We start from the raw sequence: 19,241 nt of genomic DNA, 5'->3' as shown, positions 1-19,241 counted from the left end.
ATAATGTGCAGGCTTGTCTGGTTATCAGAACATGTATGTACATATGTGATGTATGTATGTGGATGTATGTGTTGAATGGGTAATAAGCATAGGATGAGGAATTTGCAAATTGATGTGTAAATGTGAATATCAGATAATGAAAAGTGCATATTTACTATCAAAATGCAAATGCCTCACTCTACACATATTACCCAAACATATATACGCAGTATGTTTGTAGAAATGCCTGAAAGTCTATTAATGAAATTCTAACAGTCTACTAATAAAAACTACAAATAGTTCAGGTGTCCCCAAACACAAATGTCAATTTTGCCTCTCATTTTTTCTCCAAGTATTTTTGCCCTAGAGCGGGCCATAAGCTATCAGCTTAACATCCCACATCTGTTAACTGCCCTTTACCTAGCCTGCAAACTAACTTCTCCAAAGCTCCTGGCTCCAAGTTCCAACTAGTTCCAGCCAACTTTCTACCTGGTAATGGTAGAGATAAAGATGATCTTATTGATCACATACAGAAAGAAAGCCCATCTCCACACCCACAATTACCGAGTTGAACTGAAACTTTAAAATCTGACAATCTTGCTTTGTCCCATTTGTTGTCCTAACTCACAATGAATAAAACATTTCTTTTTGCATAGTGTTGTACTGAGTTTGTTTTCCATTATTCAATTCTAAATACTAATGATGAGTGTCACCTAAGAAATGTCTATCTTGGTTTAATTAGCCACTTCCCATCCTTATATTTAAATACACCCACTCCAAAAACAAGTTTGCATGAAGTATCAAGAAATTCTATTTAGCACTAGGGATGTAGTTCATTAGTAGGAAAACTGCCTAACATGTGTAAGGCCCTGGGTTCAACACCCAGCACCACTAAAAGGGGTAAAAGTGTGCAAAGAAATTATCTTTAGCAAGACATAGTCTGACATCCAAACTAAGTAGGTTCCGCTAAGAGCCAAGACTACACAGCATGAGCTCAGCTCTGAGCAGGGTGCAACTAAGGCAAGAGTTCTGTTCATTTTGAGCTTGTTGAAAACAATGCTGTGAAGTCACAATAAACTCAAAACGAAGCAAAGTAAGTACATTGTTAAAATATCAGTTAGAGCAGCCATGGGCACACAGCACCAGCACCTCCTGCAATAACCCATCCACCAATGACCTTTTAGCAATTCTGTCCTGCCTTCTACATACTACACACCCAGAAAGGGTTAGTTTTGCTTTTCATCTTTTCCCTGGTGACTTGAGACATGGAGGCCTTTGAATGTTCATGCCCAAGTGAACATCCTAGTACCCAGTCAACCATGCAGACTTGCAATGAAAATCAGTGCTGTCCTGTTGACTTGTTAGTGGGGAGAGAACAACATGTGCCGATCAACATGAAACCTGGGCTCTATTGTCCCTCGAAGGTGGGCAGAGCAGTGTAGAGGGTGATATCAGGTACTTCATGTATGCTGTCTTTAAAGAATGTCTGTACCAAATTGGCAAGGGCTATCCTAAGCCTCATTTTAGCTTCATCTGCAACTCAGAAGCTGGAGCACTGTTTCTCTAAGTATATCATTATGACAATGACAACAAGGTGGCTTTATGGTTTGCTCATTTAACATGTGCATGAAACTTTTTTTTTAATTGATAACCATTCAGAATTTCTCACCCACTAGTTCTATTGGCCACAAAACTAGCCTGCTGCTTTCGTTGAATCTTACCACAAATTCTTATACTCCAGAAAATGTAGGCCGCTTAATCACTCCTGCCAAAAAGCTTGAGGACACAATCCGTCTTGCTGAACTAGTCATTGAAGTACTTCAACAAAACGAGGAGCATCATGCAGAGGTGAGCAGGCTCAGTGGGAGATGTCACAGTGCCCCTAAGCTGAGGTTCCAGCACTGACTCATCCCACTGGTTGTGAATGAGATCCCTCTAACTCCCCTTTGCTTTTAACTGGGCTTCTGAAAGGAGTAATGATAGAAGTTTTGGAAGCAGGCATCTTTCGAAGGTTGTCTAAATAATGGAGAGGTGGTTGTGTGTTGTGCATTTCAGCCTAAGTTTTCTGATGTTTCTCTGAATACGGAACTGAGGTGAGTATAACACAAGGGTCCAAATGGCATCCGACAGGCACAAATCCATTTTCCAGATACACAGAATACCTTTTGGTCTTTCGTGATTGTTCTCGTTGCCAGCACTGTTGTTTTGATTGGTTCTTTGGTGTGCGAACCATAGGTCTTTTTTTTTTTTTTTTTTTTTTTTTTTTTTAGTTTTTCTCTGTATCTTACTCTCCCTGTACAGTAATTTTCCTTTTTTAACCTTAGATTGCCTGGGTTGCTGAGCACAGTGACAGACACAATAAGTCTATGTTGTTCAACTTGTCATTTCTGTGATGCAAACCCAGATAAATACAGCTTTCTTCATTGTGTTTTTACAAACCACTATTAAAATGATTTTTAGGTAATCATAAACTGAAGGACTTCAAGACCAACTACATTCCAAACCTATAAGGACGTAAACACCCCAGCACTTCCAGGGAGGACCTTGAGGATTAAACTCTGAAACTGTTCCAAACTTGAACTTTAAAGTCATCTCTCTTAACATAAAATAGTTTTAAAATTTCACTAATTCTCCCTCCTCCTCTATATTCGTATTTACAGAGAGGGAAGGAAAGGGCAGTCTGTAAAAGTGATTTCTCAGGTACCTAAAACAACCCTTCCCATGACTAAGAAAAAACTGACAGATCGTTAAATGATATGTCATACACTGTAAACCCAGCCATCCCAACTAATGCTGATTGCATATTGAAATTTCCTCCCTGTTTCTCTACTGTTCCGGTCAATCTTGGCTGATCGTGGCAGGGGAAAGAGGTATGTGATCCAGCTGAATGAAGCGGCCACCTGCTGTCATACTCTGTGCATGCCCTTCTAGTACCATGTCTTCTAATGGGATTTTCCTGGTGCTCCTGCTTTCTAACACTGACCCGAGGAATGTAACAGCAACTTCTAGTGGACTGCTTGTGACATGGGTGGCCCTCCACAGCAGGGTAAATGTGGGGTGAATCCCTTGTGCGTGCATGAAGCAATTGATACACTTATGAGGACTGCGGTTACATCCTGACACACACCTCCCACCTGCCTTGATTCTGTCCCTGGCCTGTCATAGTTTCCTATGTCCGTCTGTATTTACCTTTATCACGGAAGAGGAGTTCCAAGCTTAGTAAGCAGTAGGTCCTTGGAGCGATACTAACCCTCCTCTACAGCTGTCTGTATGTGAGTCATATATACAGTATTTATATATAGAGAGAGTGTCTCGAAGAATCCTGAATTCCCTGCAGACCCTCGGTACAAGGGGAAGACCCTGTGAGTGGGTGTCACTAACCCATCTAGCACTTAGCAATGAACACACCCGGAGGAAAAAGGGACGTCAAATAGTACAACCAAGTACACAAACCTAAGAGTAACTTCCAGACACACACAATGAAGTTGGGTTGGATTTTTTCTTCCACTCTTATTTTGTTTGATTTCTTTTTAGATTGGGGGTTGGGGGGTTCAAGAGATGATAAGTATCTTCAAAATCATCTCCAGGGACTTGAAGGACTCTGGCCTGCCTTTCCTGGCTTTGAATGGTAAAGGCTTGACCAAGTCCACATATTTGTGAAGCTGTGGATATGAAGACCATGTTTGCTCCCAGTCACCACTGTGGGTTTAAGTGAATGACAGAAGAAGAAAATGACAGACATACTTGATTGGTAATCAAGCTACTCCCTAAGGCTACGCCCACATCACAAGGAATGTGTATCTTCTTCGGCCACACCAAAGAGGCACCAAAGAAAACGTATTATCCCAGCACTGTAAAACAAAACCAGTTTTTAAACCCAAACTCCAAAGAAAGTACTTCTTTTGACCTTTCCAAAAAGGTTGGGGTTTTTTTTTGTGCCAATCATCCTAATAATCACTGTCATAAAAGTATTTTCCACTTGCAGATTTGGAAGTCATGCAGGGCAGATAAATATGGTAACCTGAATCTTGTTCTCAACAGTATGTTTTGAAGTTAGTAATAAACCCTCACCTATTTTAGAGTTCTGAAGACCAAAATTATTTTAGTAAATGTACAAGATTATGTCCCAAATCAGTAATTTTACTACTTACTCAGATATACCCATTGGGTCACTTCTATCTGCTGACCCCTGAGGGGAGTTTAGTGTTCCTTGAAGGACAATGAGAAATAAAATACGCTGGGCTGGATATATAATATGAAGGCTGGAGTGCACATCAACCAGACCTTAGAATCTAGCCACAGAAGCTTGGACTTGAGTTCTAACTATGGCTGTTCGTCGTGTGACTATGGTCTAGTTACTTAATGCAGTGGGGGGCCTGCTGGTAGATGGAGGGGTGACATTAAGCAAACCATCAGATATTGTGGCAGGCATATAATAAGCACTCTACAAAGTTTAGCTGTTCTTAGATTAAGAAAAGAATGTCCAAGAAATCTAAATATCTGCTGATTTTAAAAAAGGTGAAGTCTAGGTAAGAGGTACCTAATGCCTGAGAACTGAAGGGCTGTGTTGGAAGGAGGGAGGGTTGCTTCCCAGGCAGGAGGAGGGGGCTGGTCTTGGAAGGCACCCCACCCGTTCTCAATTTCCATATACAAGCAATAATACCTGAAGCAGCTGGAAGAAATTTGAATTCTCATGTCTTGTGCCAGCCCCACTGACTGGAATCTCTAGGGAGTTCTAGAGCATTGTTCTCTTTCAAAAGCTGCCCAGGGAATCCCTGTCGATAGCCAAGTGACTAGCATGTAATGGAAAAAGCTGACTTGATTTAGAACACGTTGTAAACAGTTTCTCCCTGAATGAATGAAGATTTGCTTGCCCAGAACTCACTGTCTGGGTGTTCACTAAGCTTTGAAAAAATAATAACAAATCACTAAATCATAAATGTAGATCTAACTGTCATGACCATACTGTTTGTGGATACCTCACAAATAAAAGTGACAATAAGGCTGCCCTCCTTCCCGCAAAAACCAACTAATCCTCTTTGAAGCTGTTTTAAGTTCCAATAAAATACAGTAAATGTCCCAAGAGGGAAAAAACTCTCATCAGCCAAGAGTACATCCCTTCTTTACTATTCACACATGCTGTATGTGGAAGCTGTTGTCACATTTTGCTTTCATATGCAGCAGAGTATTTTTCTCAGAACCTGGCCTACCCACAGGCACACAAATTATATCTTCATGCACTCCCCCTTCCTAATCTCTCTCTATGTATACGTATGTATATGTATATATGTATTGTGGTGCATAGAGGAGTACATATATACATGTCAGTTTGTGTGCAGAATTATATAGTGTGTTCAGTGTAGTGAATGTATGCCCTGAGGCACGCAGCTTTTGTCTTTGAGTAATAAAAAGCACCGGGTAAGTATTTACAATCCAGTGAGTAACTCCATATTGTCTATGGAAAAGGTTTACTGAGACTTTAGGTGCCAGTCAACATACACGACTTTGTGTGCAAAAGTAGTTTTTCACCTGTAAGAACAAACCTAAAATAAAGTCGAGCTTTTGCTCAGCCTAGCCATGCAGGCTACTCATTTGGTTAGAATTATCCCTTTACTGTTTAGTTATTACTATCCTAGCTAGACTCTTGCCTACTTCTTAAGAGTCAACTTCGATTACAATGTGCTACAAAGAAATACCTTGGTTTTCATTTCTTCCCCAGCCTCCTAATTTAAAATCTCTTCGTTCACTGTGCCAGCTTCTACTGCTTTTTGTAGGCTCCCAATGTACCCAGCTCATGTGACTATTATTGCAAAGACTAAGAGTTGCTCAGTAACAAATTATGTAGGACTCTATTCTCTACAGAGGAGAGATACAGTGTGCATCATGGTCTCTTGTTTATACATTTTTAAAATTATAAACCTAAGGGCCATATCTGAAGCTGGATTAAGAATTTTTAATTTCGTGCATTTGACTGGGTTTCAGTTTGATTTGGTCTTCTGTTTGTGTTCCCTGTCATCTTAGAACAAAGTTGTACATGGGAACATAATACATTCTTTCCCATACTATCTTCTTGGCCATACCCTGAAGATATAACATTGATCAACCAAGTAAATAATGAGTGCCAGTCGCATTCGCTGTGCCTTTGTGAATTTTGCAGATATCCTTGATGTGGAGTGAAGAGTCAGCCCTGTATAGGATCAGGCTGTGGACAGGAACACAGCAAGTCCCAGCATTCACACAGTCTGCCTAAATGGCGGCAGGCTGGAAAGGCTCTGACTGGGGGAGGAAGGATTTCTTCCTCTACTGGACTCAGGCCCAGGGTGCTCATCTCTGGGTGCTGAAGCACAAGAAAACCTCATTCGTTCAGGCCCGAATACTTAGAATCTAGAATCACCCATTCGTTTAGGCCCGAATACTTAGAATCTGGAATGACTCAGTTGCACCTATGGCTATTTTCATTTTTCTTAAATAAAATATTTAGCATAATATCAACACTCTGTGAAAATTGTGAAGTCTTTTCTTGTAAGCTGGAGGCATATAATTCTTTTTTCCATCCTTGAATCTACAAAGTCAAGTTTCCCATCTTTTTAACTAACAGGCCAACTTATCAACAATTACTTAAAAATTGAGGAAATGTAAGCATTCTGATACATTCCTGTGTTAAACATTGGGGAATCCAGGAATGTCATTTACTTTAGTACCCAATTACAGGCTGTGTTCAAAAGCAATAAAATATCTCTTGCTAGAAAGTCCAACAGTTTGAGCCTTTGGCTCACAGACCAGCATCCCCTCGCATGCTCTGAATCAGTGGGGTTTTACTGTACATTACAGTGGAAACAGCAGGGGTCTATTCCAGCCAAGCCATCCTTAAGAACCGTACATGACTTGATTTTTTCCATTTAATTTGCAACCCAGCCACATGTTGATAAAGGAGAAGTAAGTAAAGTGAAATATCATGAAAGAGGAGAAGTAGCCCCCCTGTTCTGCCTCCTAGTGGCTGTTAGAGTACCCCTCCAATAAGGACTAGATCACAGAAGAGCTTGGCCATTGACCAAACCCTTTCATGTATAGAACTATTTCCATAATCATGTTCCATATTTCCAAATGCCTTCCCATCTTTTTTGGTGAATGCTCCGGAAAGTGTTTCCAATGTGGATACTTTACGGCACTGAGTGGGGCGGTGGGAACAAAAAGAGGCTGGCAATGTTTGTTTTCTGCTCTCTTTGAAATCAGCAAAACAGGGCCTGTTGACACCACCACTCATTCTGCATGCCCCCGCCAGAAATGATTAGCCTACATGCATGCATGCCTTTTAACTACATTCACATCTGGCCAAGGCTGATGTGAATGTCACCCCTGAGACCTTGCACAATGATTTCCAAGGACCCATGTGCATGAAAATGAGTTACTTCACTGATATTTTTTGGTTTTCAATGTACATATGTGTCTATGCCCCAGGAAAGTAAGTCCTAACCTTATTCCATGTTCTCTAGGCTAAACTCGATATTTCCTTTAGACCAGAAGTAATAAACAAAGATTCCCTCCTGAGATAGACATTTTACTCAACCGTTATATAGTAATTCTAATAATGGCTTGCTTTGACTTAGTCTGATATAGGGGTAATGTTTTCACTGTGTAGGGAAACAGGAGTCCCTGTGTTTGAGACCATAGACAACCAATTTCCAGATATGGAAATGTGACTGAACAGTATTTGCAAATTTTCAAGTTAGACCAGCAGAAAACCCATAAACACAGTGAAGAAACTCCCAAATTCTACACCTTAGAGCAAGAGCCAGCCAGCAGCAATGACAGAGCATGACCCAAGCCTACTGAGTTATTGTAAATTGAGCAGAAGTTCCATGCAGCGGTGTCCTCTGACCTCCCAGTCAGGAGCAAGGCTTTCTACAGAGCAGTGCCTTGGACACTGAGAGGTCCACACATATCCAAACTGCTGTTCTCTTTACAATAAAATGATCACGCCCTGCTGGGTGCACAGTCAGTCTTAAGCAGTGAGGGTTGGAGTACATACCTTTCATCCCATGGAGATACTCATTACCTCTCTGTTGTTTTTCTGCCACATTTCAAAGGCCTTTGCATGGTGGTCAGACTTAATGGTGGAGCATGCGGAGACGTTCCTGTCACTCTTTGCAGTGGACATGGATGCAGCATTAGAGGTGCAACCCCCAGACACATGGGACAGTTTCCCACTGTTCCAGCTGCTGAATGACTTTCTCCGTACAGACTGTATGTATCATCCTGGACTATTGTTTTTTTCTGATTAGTATGACCATAAACTTGTTGCTAAGATATATTTATTCCACATAGACTGTGAGTTAGACAAAGTTCCTCCTTGATTTATTGTTGTACACACATACCACACATACACACTCCACACACCACACACACACACCACTCCATGTACAAACATGCATACTATACACACACTGTACATATATACAACACACACACTCCATACAGTAAATACATTTACTCCACACAAACATACATATACACACTACACACACTACACGCACACAATACTCACACACACTACACACATACACACCATACACACTACTCACACATACTACATATGTATCACATACATGCACACATACCAAACATATACACCACATATATATATATATACACATTCCACACACATGTGCATACCACACACAGATACACACCCCACAAATCATACACACACACTACACACACACTCCATGTACACATGTGTACCACTATACACAAACCACACAATGCATATACATACACTATACACATGCATGCCATAAGCACACACATACCACATATACACACATACCAAACACACTATGCATACATTCATACCCAACAAATGATACACATACATAACACATACCACACACACATACTACACATACACTCCATATATACATATACACACACTGCACACAAACTGTACACACACATACATATATACACCATACACACTACACAATACACACCACACACCTGCACATACATACTAAACATATTCACCACACACACATACACACACCATAAGCCATACACATACACACCACATACCACACACATACATACTACACACACACTATACACAAACATTACACACATACATACCACACTCACCACACACACACATACACACCACATATACATGCACACCAAACATAGACACCACACACACATACATACCACATACCATACACACATACACACTACACACACACCACAACACACACACACGCACACACGCACACACACACACATCACACCATACCACATACACATACTGACTTACTAAGGATAGCAGTTCTCTTGCCTGTCTTTATCAGAAGAACCCAAGAGCATGTGAGAAGACATATCCATTTCTTGTGTTTTATTTACTCTCCAGAAAATTAATTAACTTAACCTCTTTTTGCTTTTCAGTTTTTATTAGGTGATACTTCCTAGATAAAAGATATCTCTAAGTTGGGCGTTGGTGGCGCACGCCTTTAATCCCAGCATTCGGGAGGCAGAGACAGATGGATCTCTGTGAGTTCGAGGCCAGCCTGGTCTACAGAGCGAGTTCCAGGACAGCCTCCAAAACAATACAGAGAAACCCTGTCTCGAAAAACCATATACATATATATATATATATATATATATATATATATATCCAATGAACACTGCAAGCACTTCAGTGTCTTATAACCATAAAGCAGTCTTCCCAGGAGGGTTGAAGAAGGGGAGGTGTCAGGGAATGTTTTGTTTTTCTTCCTGGTACTGAGTAGGTCGAAGAGGGGTAAAATAAAGCATTTACAAATGCTGTGGCTTGTTAATTCTCATGGAAGTGCACGAATAGGTAATGTGGCTTTTATTCACATTTCCCTTCCACACAGATTCAAGCGTGAGCTTCAGTGTTGTTCCTGTTTGTTTTTTCTTCCAGTTTCCTTAGAAGAGGGTATTTGATGTAGAAGACAATGTTCTCTGTGTGTATACTTACTTCCATAAAGTTGCTGTGGTTCTGACCATGATTTTGCTTATCTGTTCTAGATAATTTGTGCAATGGGAAATTTCACAAGCACCTGCAGGACCTGTTCGCCCCACTTGTTGTTAGATATGTGGATCTGATGGAGTCCTCAATTGCACAATCCATTCACAGGGGCTTTGAGCGGGAGTCATGGGAACCAGTCAAGTAAGGAAACCTCTTTTAATACATTTAATACAAATGGCGGCGGAGTGTGTCACATGACTATCATTGTTAGTACGAACTGAGAGCTAGCTTTGTTTTATTTCTTGATATGGTACTCACGGCTTCCCTGCCTGGATGGGACAGAGAGAAGAAATTAGAAGTATGTTTTATAAATTGGAACCTTTGTGTCACAAAACATACAGAAGGACTGAGAAATATAACCATGGGTGTGTATTTATATGATCTGTTTATCTTACTTATAAGGTCTCCGGGAGAGGGTACTGACCACAATATACAATATTATTGGTTACATACCCCGCTGGATAAATCGTGGGGGATCCTGTGTGTTGTAAGATGCTGGGCAATTGCAGTTTTGCGTGTGTCTGGCAAACCCAGTACCTCCTCTGCTATCAGAGGAAAAGGCTGTACCTGTGGACTGCCAAGGACCAGTCCCAAATATCCTGCAAAATGACACCCTATATGGAAGCTTTGTGATGTGGTAAAGGCTAGCCCTGACTTTGCCCTGGTAGATCCTAGCTCTTTGGGCCCCTTTCCTCCCATTCTTTAAGAAACTATTTATTATCTGCAGATCTTTACATCTTTGAGATGTAGCAACCTGGAAGAAAACAAGGGCGTGCACTAGCGTTTTAGGAAACTGGAGAGCCTTTCCTCAGTATGGAGTCCTTTTCTCAAGCAGGTGTATTAATCAGTCCCCGCCAATCTCTAGGACAACCCTGACTGACACAGTTCCCTCTGGTCCCTTCCATAGTTAAGTCACAGGAGGACTGTGTTTTAGTTACCCAAACTGAAAGCAGGTGGATGGCCCATAGCTCTTGGTTTGAAAGGGAAGAAAAGTAACAGGTCTGTTGACTCTTAACTCTGGGGTCTAAAGCTCATCCTTAAGAGGCTAATGCATTCATGAGGAGGTTTTTGTTTATTTATTGATCATAATTATCAAGACCATTGTGCTTTGGGAAAGAGCTGTGAAGAGGAAAAGGCTTAAATGAGTGATATTCATGTTTTGAAAATAGCAACCATCCTGAAATAGCATTTCCTTGCTTGGTTTAAATGTGGAAGGTACTATTGCCAACATACAGCGAAGGGAAATGATACTGCCATTGGTTACTAAAGCGCCTTAGATTTGGGGTCTCACCCTAGCGGGAAGGCAAGGGTTTGACTTCTAGGAACTTGTTTTCTAGTCTTTAAATGTGATTCTTTAAAAAGTTCCTACTCAGGGTCTGAGACTTGTCATGAATTTCTGCGAAAATGTCACTAAAGTCATTTTATAATCTGTTAACTTCTTTAGAAGCCAAACATATGACTGCTATTCGTTTGGAAGCCTTCAAGTGTTCTTAGTACGGCCAGCAGTAAAGATAGAATCAAAATCACTTTCACAATTGGAATCGTAGTCTGGGAATGTTTTGTTGGGGATTTTTTTTTAACTGATGAAATTGAACTCATGGATCCAGAATTTAAAGTCTGAACTTTGAAAAGCATTAGGTGTTCTGAATCTCCACATCCACACCTGAGAACGTAGACAGGTTTGAGTGTGATGTGGTGGGAGCTGCTGTCCAAATTGTGTTACTGTTAGTCTTTGTCCAACTCATATCAAACAGTACATGCTTTTCAGAGCATGTGGAAAAATTTGAAAAGGCCAAGTAAAACATTAGCTAGATTAACATTCCTTTTAACCACACACACATTAGCTGGTTGTTAGACAATACGGATATTGTGTGGCCTGGAGGATAAAAAGTAGACTGGGACATGTTTATAGGGACTGAGACAAACCTTCGGATGCCTCCAACCATGCAAAGAGAACAAGTGAGAGCGCCCCCTGGCGGCATGCAGAGGGCCCTCCCTCTTCCTTATGCAACGGGGCTTCTTTCATCTTGGATTTTTATCGAAACAGCAACAAAAACTCTTTCAGAGCCAGGCAGTGGTGGCGGCGGCGGTGGTACACTCAGGAGGCAGAGACAGGCAGATCTCTGTGAGTTTAAAACTAGCCTGGTCTACAAAAGGAGTTCCAAGGGCAGCAAGAACTGTTACACAGAGAAGCCCTGTCTTGAAAATAAAAAAATAAAAAAGCAACTCAGAATTCTTTCCATCAAGGAACTGACTTGGGTAAATTTATGTTTCCCCGGTCCTTTACTCTTCTCAATTTCTGCCACATGACTCTAACACATACAAACACTCATGTGTGCACATGCACACATATATGCACACACATACATGTATGGATGCACATGCATTCAGACACACAGTGAATAAAAGCGATAAAAAGAAAATATACAAAATTAGTACTCATCTTTCATATTTCCTTGTATCAAACTACTGTCCTGTAAAGAAAAATGAAACTGCAATTATTTGTGCTTAATGTAACAGAGATTATTTGGTAGAGTAGGTAAATAGCTCAGTCCCATGTTTGTTTTCCTTGAAAAGTGGCTTTTCATCTCTGTGAGAAGAGATGGCCTATGTCCAATATTCTCTGTGCACTGATGGAAAATCCCACTGTACAGCTTCCAACTGCAGTCAAAGACTATCTTCAAGACAGGACCACGTGTTCAAGAGCTCCCCAGGCCTTAGCCCCTTCCTGAACATCCATCAGTGCATGCCAGTGGACCGCTGTCCAGAGTTGGGTGGGTAGTTCTGAGGTCTTCTAGCAGCCCTGAATATGGGGTTTGGTCCCTGCACGTAGGTAGACAACATCTCACCCAGCTGTTTAGTGGCAGCTCATTGCTAATATGTCATAGGGGCTTATAGAGTAGAAGAAAATTTAGAAATTCTTTTCAGTGTGTGGGTGGCCCCTCTGTCTCTGCTTGGATTCTTCTGAAAGCACGGAATCCTTGGCTTTGTGATTGCCTGTGTCAGGTGAGGGAGACTTAGGAGAGTAACAGTAACTACTGCTTCTTGTAAAGGACTATAAATCCTGGTTTCCAGGCGCTTACAATACATGTTCCTCTTCTGAACCTCAGATGTGCAAATGAAAAATACCTTTTAACTAATATCCTTTCTCAAAGTGTTGAAGATTTGACAGTGACAGACAGTATCCAACAGACACTTTGTCAGCTTGTGCGTGGCCAGCTATAAAATATACAAGTGTTACTGAATCTAGAACTCCTGACTCTAGGGACTCAGAAGGTAAAGGCATGGTCCTTAAAAGCCTAGAACATTTGATTGCCAGATCCCATGAAAAGTGAAGAAACAGAAAGAATTCCACAAAGTTATTCCCTGATTTCCAAGTACATTTCCTGGCACATGTGGGAACACATTAATAATCATAATCACGATAAAATTTTTAAAAGAAGTCCTGAGCCAGGAACTTTCAAGATTACCTTGAGCCATAAATGTCTTGAATTAAGATCCATTCCTGGTTGGCTTTCCCAATACTGGATGTCCTCCTGTATGAAACAAAGTTTTGATAACCAAAAATCTTCCATTGCTAGGATTCTTGCTAATATTATTGTATGTATCCACACACAACTACATATTCTCTTCTCTCCCTCCCCTAGATCTAGAACAGAGTGGGGCCTGGCACATACCAGGCTCAACAAAATGCCAGAAATATGTACAGGCTAGGGATTGCAAGGATATAACAAAAAAGTAAAACTATGGAGATGGAGATGAGAAAAAAGATACCATCCCCAGAATAGGAATCTATATCTAGTTGGGTCTAGCAATGTATATACAATAATTGCTTTAAATATTACCAAAGTATGTACGTACAATTCATATAAAGAGTGTGAGAATGTAGCTCATAGAGGGATGAGTTTCCACTAAGAGGTCTTGGAGGAAATGACTTGAAGAGTAGCATTTCAAAAGAGGCAGGACTCACCCGAAGGACCATGAACACCACTGGAAATGTGCAGGGGAGCAGAGTATACCAAAGAAACACTGAGAATTTGGTACAGGCTATCAAGGATGGAGAAAGCCTCTCCGATGTTTCAGGGAGTCTCAAATCCCAGGGAGTTTGGGATTTGTTTTGTAGATGATATGTTCTCAATGGGCCTTAATAGTGCCAAAGCTGTGATAAATTATCTTACTGCTATCATATACAAAATGTAGGTCTACACATAGTGCATAGATAAATAAATAGTACATTTGTGGTATCATATTTTCATAGAGAAGTAAATTGGGGCTGAGTAATAATGAATAACAAGTTAGAAAACATTACTTGAGACTCTAGGGAGTTATCAAAGGGTACCCATACCCCTGAGTAGGATTAGCCCTAAAGACAAACAAAAAGAGAAGTTTCAGTATACAGAGCACCAAGAAAAGACAGATGTACTTCATATATTCATGCAACAAATGGCTTATAAAAGTAGAACATGTTCTGTATCTAAAAATCTACCCCATCCATAAAGTTAAAGCAGAAATATTTGAGAGATGATGTAACTATGTCCCCTCTGCATGGAAACAGTCTTGATTAGAAATAATTCTAAGAAAACAGTTCCACCTATAATCATTGCCATCAGTATCAATGAAGTACGCTCACATCTCTAACCCAGATGAACGTGAGAGAGAGCAGATGAGAACTTTGTCATCTCAGACTCTAGAGATCGGAGCTAAGTGAAAACAATCCTTTCCAGCAAGGTCCCTAGAATGAATTAGAGGCTAATTTTTTCACTTCTTGTTCTACCCAGAGACATACACTTAAAGTTCTTACCGAGAGTCATGACTGGCTGGTTGTCTGGTAGCCACTGGAGGTCCCTCTTTAAAAATAATGATTCATTCCTGCTATCACTGGTTCCCAGAGCCTTGACCACATAACTAAGTGCTTTGCAAAATTCTCCTTTAAATGTGTGATATTGAAATATTATGCTCATAAGTTGCCTCCAATTGTACCCCCTTAGTAGTCCAGGTAAAATATCAGTAACATTAGGGATATGCTTTACTTTCTGATAAAAGCAGAAATGTCATATTTTATCATTTTAGAACTAAATCATTAATAACATGTGCCATGAAGGAAATGTGTCTATCTAAACCCAAGTTCATAGCCAAAATGCTGTATTTTACTAAAACAATATGTTTTGATTAATATGAGTATTTTTATTTTGTATGCAAAACAAAGCTCTCTTCCATTTGTGTATCCACCATCCACTAATATGTTTAAATTAAGTTGCTTTTGCAGACATTTGTATGTTATTCATTTCTAGCTACTTATAATTTGCTCAGAATTGACATTTTAACTTTCCAGGCTGCCATCTCTAAGATCTCCTAATTCCTTGATCATTATTCAGTGTGTGTATCATTTAATGATCACATTTGCTTATATAGGCTTACACATGTCTCAGTGGAAATCGCCAGCGGATTTGTTTCATGGCAGTGTTTAAGGCTGAGAACCACCAGGGACTGAATTCAAAGGCAAATTCTCCAGTTAAACAGAGACACATGGAAGGGAAAGTTCCATTTTTTTTCTTCTACTTAATAGCAATGTTTAGTTCACATTCTCCTGAGCCACCCCGCAAAGGCATCCTGGCACCACACGGAATGGTGTATCTGTGAAACACCTATCTATCTCCCTGAAGGAAGAGTGAGTACACCGAGTTGGCAATTTTGCATTCTAGGGTTTTCAGTTTATAATCCGGGGCTGGATTTCCATTGGGAACATTTGAATGACTTATTTCTGGAGGGAGACAGGCATCCAAGTTATTTGCCAGGTCCGGCTTCTCTGCTACAGCTTTGCCCCAGAGAGAGCCCAGAGGCAGCCTGGCCTCCGGGAGTCCTGCTAGGCAAACAGCTCACCCAGAGCTGCTTTGGCGAAACTTCCTCCTTCCCTACAAGATCCAAAAAGAGAACCTCAAGTCCTCTGCCAAAGTACTGTCAATTCCACTTAAACAGGAAGGCTCCTTTCAGATTCGGAGCTAGGCTGGGCTCTACCATGCCAGTGACTTTGGCTGGATGGAACACCCTTCAAATGCCTCTGCAAGATGTTCAGTGCCAGTATTTGCAGCAGTACGTGACACAGACCCTCCGAAGAAATGTGGTTGATTTCACTTGAATCTCTAAACATGCTCTCTCTCATCCTCCCTCCCCCCTCTCTCTCTTCTGTGTCTCCCCTTCATAAAACCACCCATCTCCCTTCCATTGTATCAATCAATGAAAGATAAAACCTCATCCAAAAATAAAACGCTGATAAAAGGTAGCACTGCTATTTTAGTTGTTTTGACTAATTTTAAATGACTTTTGTAGGAAAACGCACAGCTCAATAAACTTTCACATATACCCATTGAACAGCCATTCATATCAAGAAGTGAAATCTTGGCTGAGTAGAGGAGTTGGGAATGAATTGGTTCCTTCACAAGCACAGAGCCTTAGTTCAGCCCCTGAAACCCACATAAGATACTGGGTACCATGGAACGCACACTTATAGCCTCAGAAGTAGGAAGATGAGTACAGCTGGGTCCGTGGGACTTGCAAACTAACTAGTCTGACCTAGCTGGTGAAGCAAGCCATTTGGAGAACTTGTTTCAGAGGAGGTGGACAACATTCTTGAGGATGACACCCAAGATAGCCCACTGGCCTCCACATAAGTATGCATTCTGTGTGTGTGTGCGTGCACACGCGCGTGCACGCACACACACACATGCACCTCTGTCTCTTTCTCATATACACACACATGCAATTGCATGCATGCACACCCATACACATATATGTATTTTTTAAAAATCCACCGAGCATGCCCAGCCTTAACATCTACTGTCAGGCATCATTCCTCACTGTCTTAATCTCTAGGGGACACTACCATAATATTAAATGATATTTGAAATAATTTTTTGGTCTGAGTTCTACATAAGACCTGAATCTGGGATTCTTTACTTTTCCTGTGTGTCCATTTCTGTGTGGATGCATGTCTCCATTTTAAAATGGAGTTTGGGAGAAAACCTATCCATTTTCTTTGAGTGTTCCATAAAATTCCCCAGAGATAATCCTTTTTCTGCATATGATTTTTTCATCTTTGCCATCCATTCTGACACCCCCTTGCACAAATTCCTGTCTTTAGAAGTAGCAGTTGGAAGGCATTCAATTTCTGCATATCACTATTTCACGTACATTCAAATCAGTGAGTCTTCCCTTTCCATTTGGTGTCTAATATCTGACTTTCAAAATCTTCTGTTGACTGTAAATTATAAATGAAAGTAGACAAAGTTAAAGTACTCCACCATTTATAGTCTTACAAAGTATTTTGGTAGCTTTTTTATTTAAATGTCTTTACTCTTTGGAAAGTTCACACATGTATACAATGTATAAAAACATTTTGGATTGGCAGCTCTTGCTTGCACACACTTAAGAGGTGCAGTATGATGTGTGTCTTCATGTATGCTTTGTGTGATGATCAGGCCAGAGCAGTGAATGTACTCCACCTGACATGTGGTCATTCCTTTCTAATGAGTGCATTTCTCTCCTCTCCTTTGGGACATATAATAAATTATCACTGCACTATAGAATGAACACCAGAATTTATCCAATAACATTGTACCCCTTTGTCCTCTCTCCTGCCTCACCATCCTATTAGTGCAATGTCTCATGGCACCTCAGCTCCAGCCATGGCCAGAATCCCACAAATGCCAAGTTCTCATTCTACGACAAGTTCTAGACTCTTTTGACAGTGGCCTTGAAGACAGGAGCCTATTCTCAAAGACATTTCAGTTTTGGTTGTTGTACACAGGTGCTCCATCAGTGTCTGCACTTTAAGTTGCCCATGAACTTTATCATTTGTCTCTGGATGCTGAGTCACATCCCAGCTTCCCGTCTGTAACCTGCTTTCCAAAGTGTGTTGCTCAAGTCTTCGCCATTGTCTTCTGTGGACTTAGCCAGTTTATTTACAACTGTTGTGTGCTTCTGCCACATCTACATTGTCACTGTGATGGTATTTTTCTTTCTGTCTGTTTCTTCCACAGGAGTTTAACCAGTAACCTACCCAATGTGAACCTACCCAATGTGAACCTACCCAAAGTTCCAAATCTACCAGTTAACATCCCTCTAGGCATCCCACAAATGCCTACTTTTTCGGCACCGTCCTGGATGGCTGCTATATATGATGCTGAGTGTGTATTCAGTTCACATTAGATCTCATTTAAATTTAAGTGATCTTGGCATGGATATGCATTGCTTATTTCTATACATCCTATATAACAGAGATGGAGATGGATAATTAGACATATTTTGCTGATCATGCAGAGACAATATTGTTTATTTCTGGCATTCATCGTGTTTGTAAGACATTTGCTATATATACACACTAAAGATTTGTCTAACGCCCACTGAACACTTGAGGACTATGTTTTACTTCCTGAATTATTTTGCAAGAGGATTTCTATCCCCTGTTTTCAATGCAGGGACCATGACTTTAGGAATTATTCATCCACAAGAAATCTATGAAAATTCTTGGATGGGCTGACCATCTGATCCAAGTCTATGAAAGAAACCTGCCTACCTAGGCACTGGGTTTTGGGCTTTGTTTCATAATAAAACATTTTCACAGGGCTTATTAAGCCATAAAGCGTGTTTCTGATGCCAGTAAATAGCATAATATCATAATGGTATTTTCAAAACTAAGTGAAAGTTTATGAATGGACCTGTCAGAGTAGGTAAATTGCATGTGTAGACACTTTCCAAAGTCAATACAGTAGAAAGTTTTGAGGTCTAGGTGAAAGGAGGATTCTAAATTTAAGAATGCAAGATTCAAGACACACACACAATTAAGTTTTGGCAGTGGTGTTTCTGCATTCTCAGAATAGAGTCATTCTTTGCTTCCTTCATATGAATGTCAGGAATGTAGGAAGTATTTTTGCCTGAAATGGATGCCACTTCTTCAAAATGAGCAGTTTGAAGGACATAGGGATTGAGTGGACATTTTTCCCACCTAGGAAATCAATCCTTTCCCCAATTTCCTTCACAAGAAGAAGATCCAGCACCCCTCAGTTCTACTTCGGGGAAACGAAATGAGAACCATGTGGGTGATTGAATAAGTGAAAGAAGGTTTACCAGTTCTCCACCTTCCTTTGATCCTTTACTTTGACCACTGCTAATTATAGGCCAGATAAGCTTTTCCTTGGAAGAATAAATTGGCACATTTTCAAAG

The 19,241-nt window shown here is 40.6% G+C and overlaps 1 protein-coding gene across 30 annotated transcripts in view; it reads left to right on the top strand.

Moving 5' to 3' along the window:
* Cadps (calcium dependent secretion activator) overlaps positions 1-19,241 on the top strand; it is a 452,678-nt gene that overhangs the window by 350,844 nt on the left and 82,593 nt on the right. For 6 of the 30 annotated variants that reach the window (XM_040747581.1, XM_040747589.1, XM_040747582.1 and 3 more), the window contains 6 exons: positions 1,721-1,827; positions 2,841-2,849; positions 6,895-6,915; positions 8,067-8,223; positions 10,021-10,162; positions 18,058-18,204. In XM_040747581.1, the coding sequence (XP_040603515.1) occupies positions 1,721-1,827; positions 2,841-2,849; positions 6,895-6,915; positions 8,067-8,223; positions 10,021-10,162; positions 18,058-18,204 (583 nt within the window). The remainder of the gene's footprint in view (positions 1-1,720; positions 1,828-2,840; positions 2,850-6,894; positions 6,916-8,066; positions 8,224-10,020; positions 10,163-18,057; positions 18,205-19,241) is intronic. The other 24 variants (XM_040747608.1, XM_040747603.1, XM_040747602.1 and 21 more) reach the window with 7 other exon arrangements.

Source organism: Mesocricetus auratus, unplaced genomic scaffold (genome assembly GCF_017639785.1).
Source record: "Mesocricetus auratus isolate SY011 unplaced genomic scaffold, BCM_Maur_2.0 Super-Scaffold_100006, whole genome shotgun sequence".
NCBI lineage: Eukaryota > Metazoa > Chordata > Mammalia > Rodentia > Cricetidae > Mesocricetus > Mesocricetus auratus.
The sequence above is the reverse complement of the archived record's forward strand: the minus strand, read 5'-3'. Positions and strand labels throughout refer to the sequence as shown.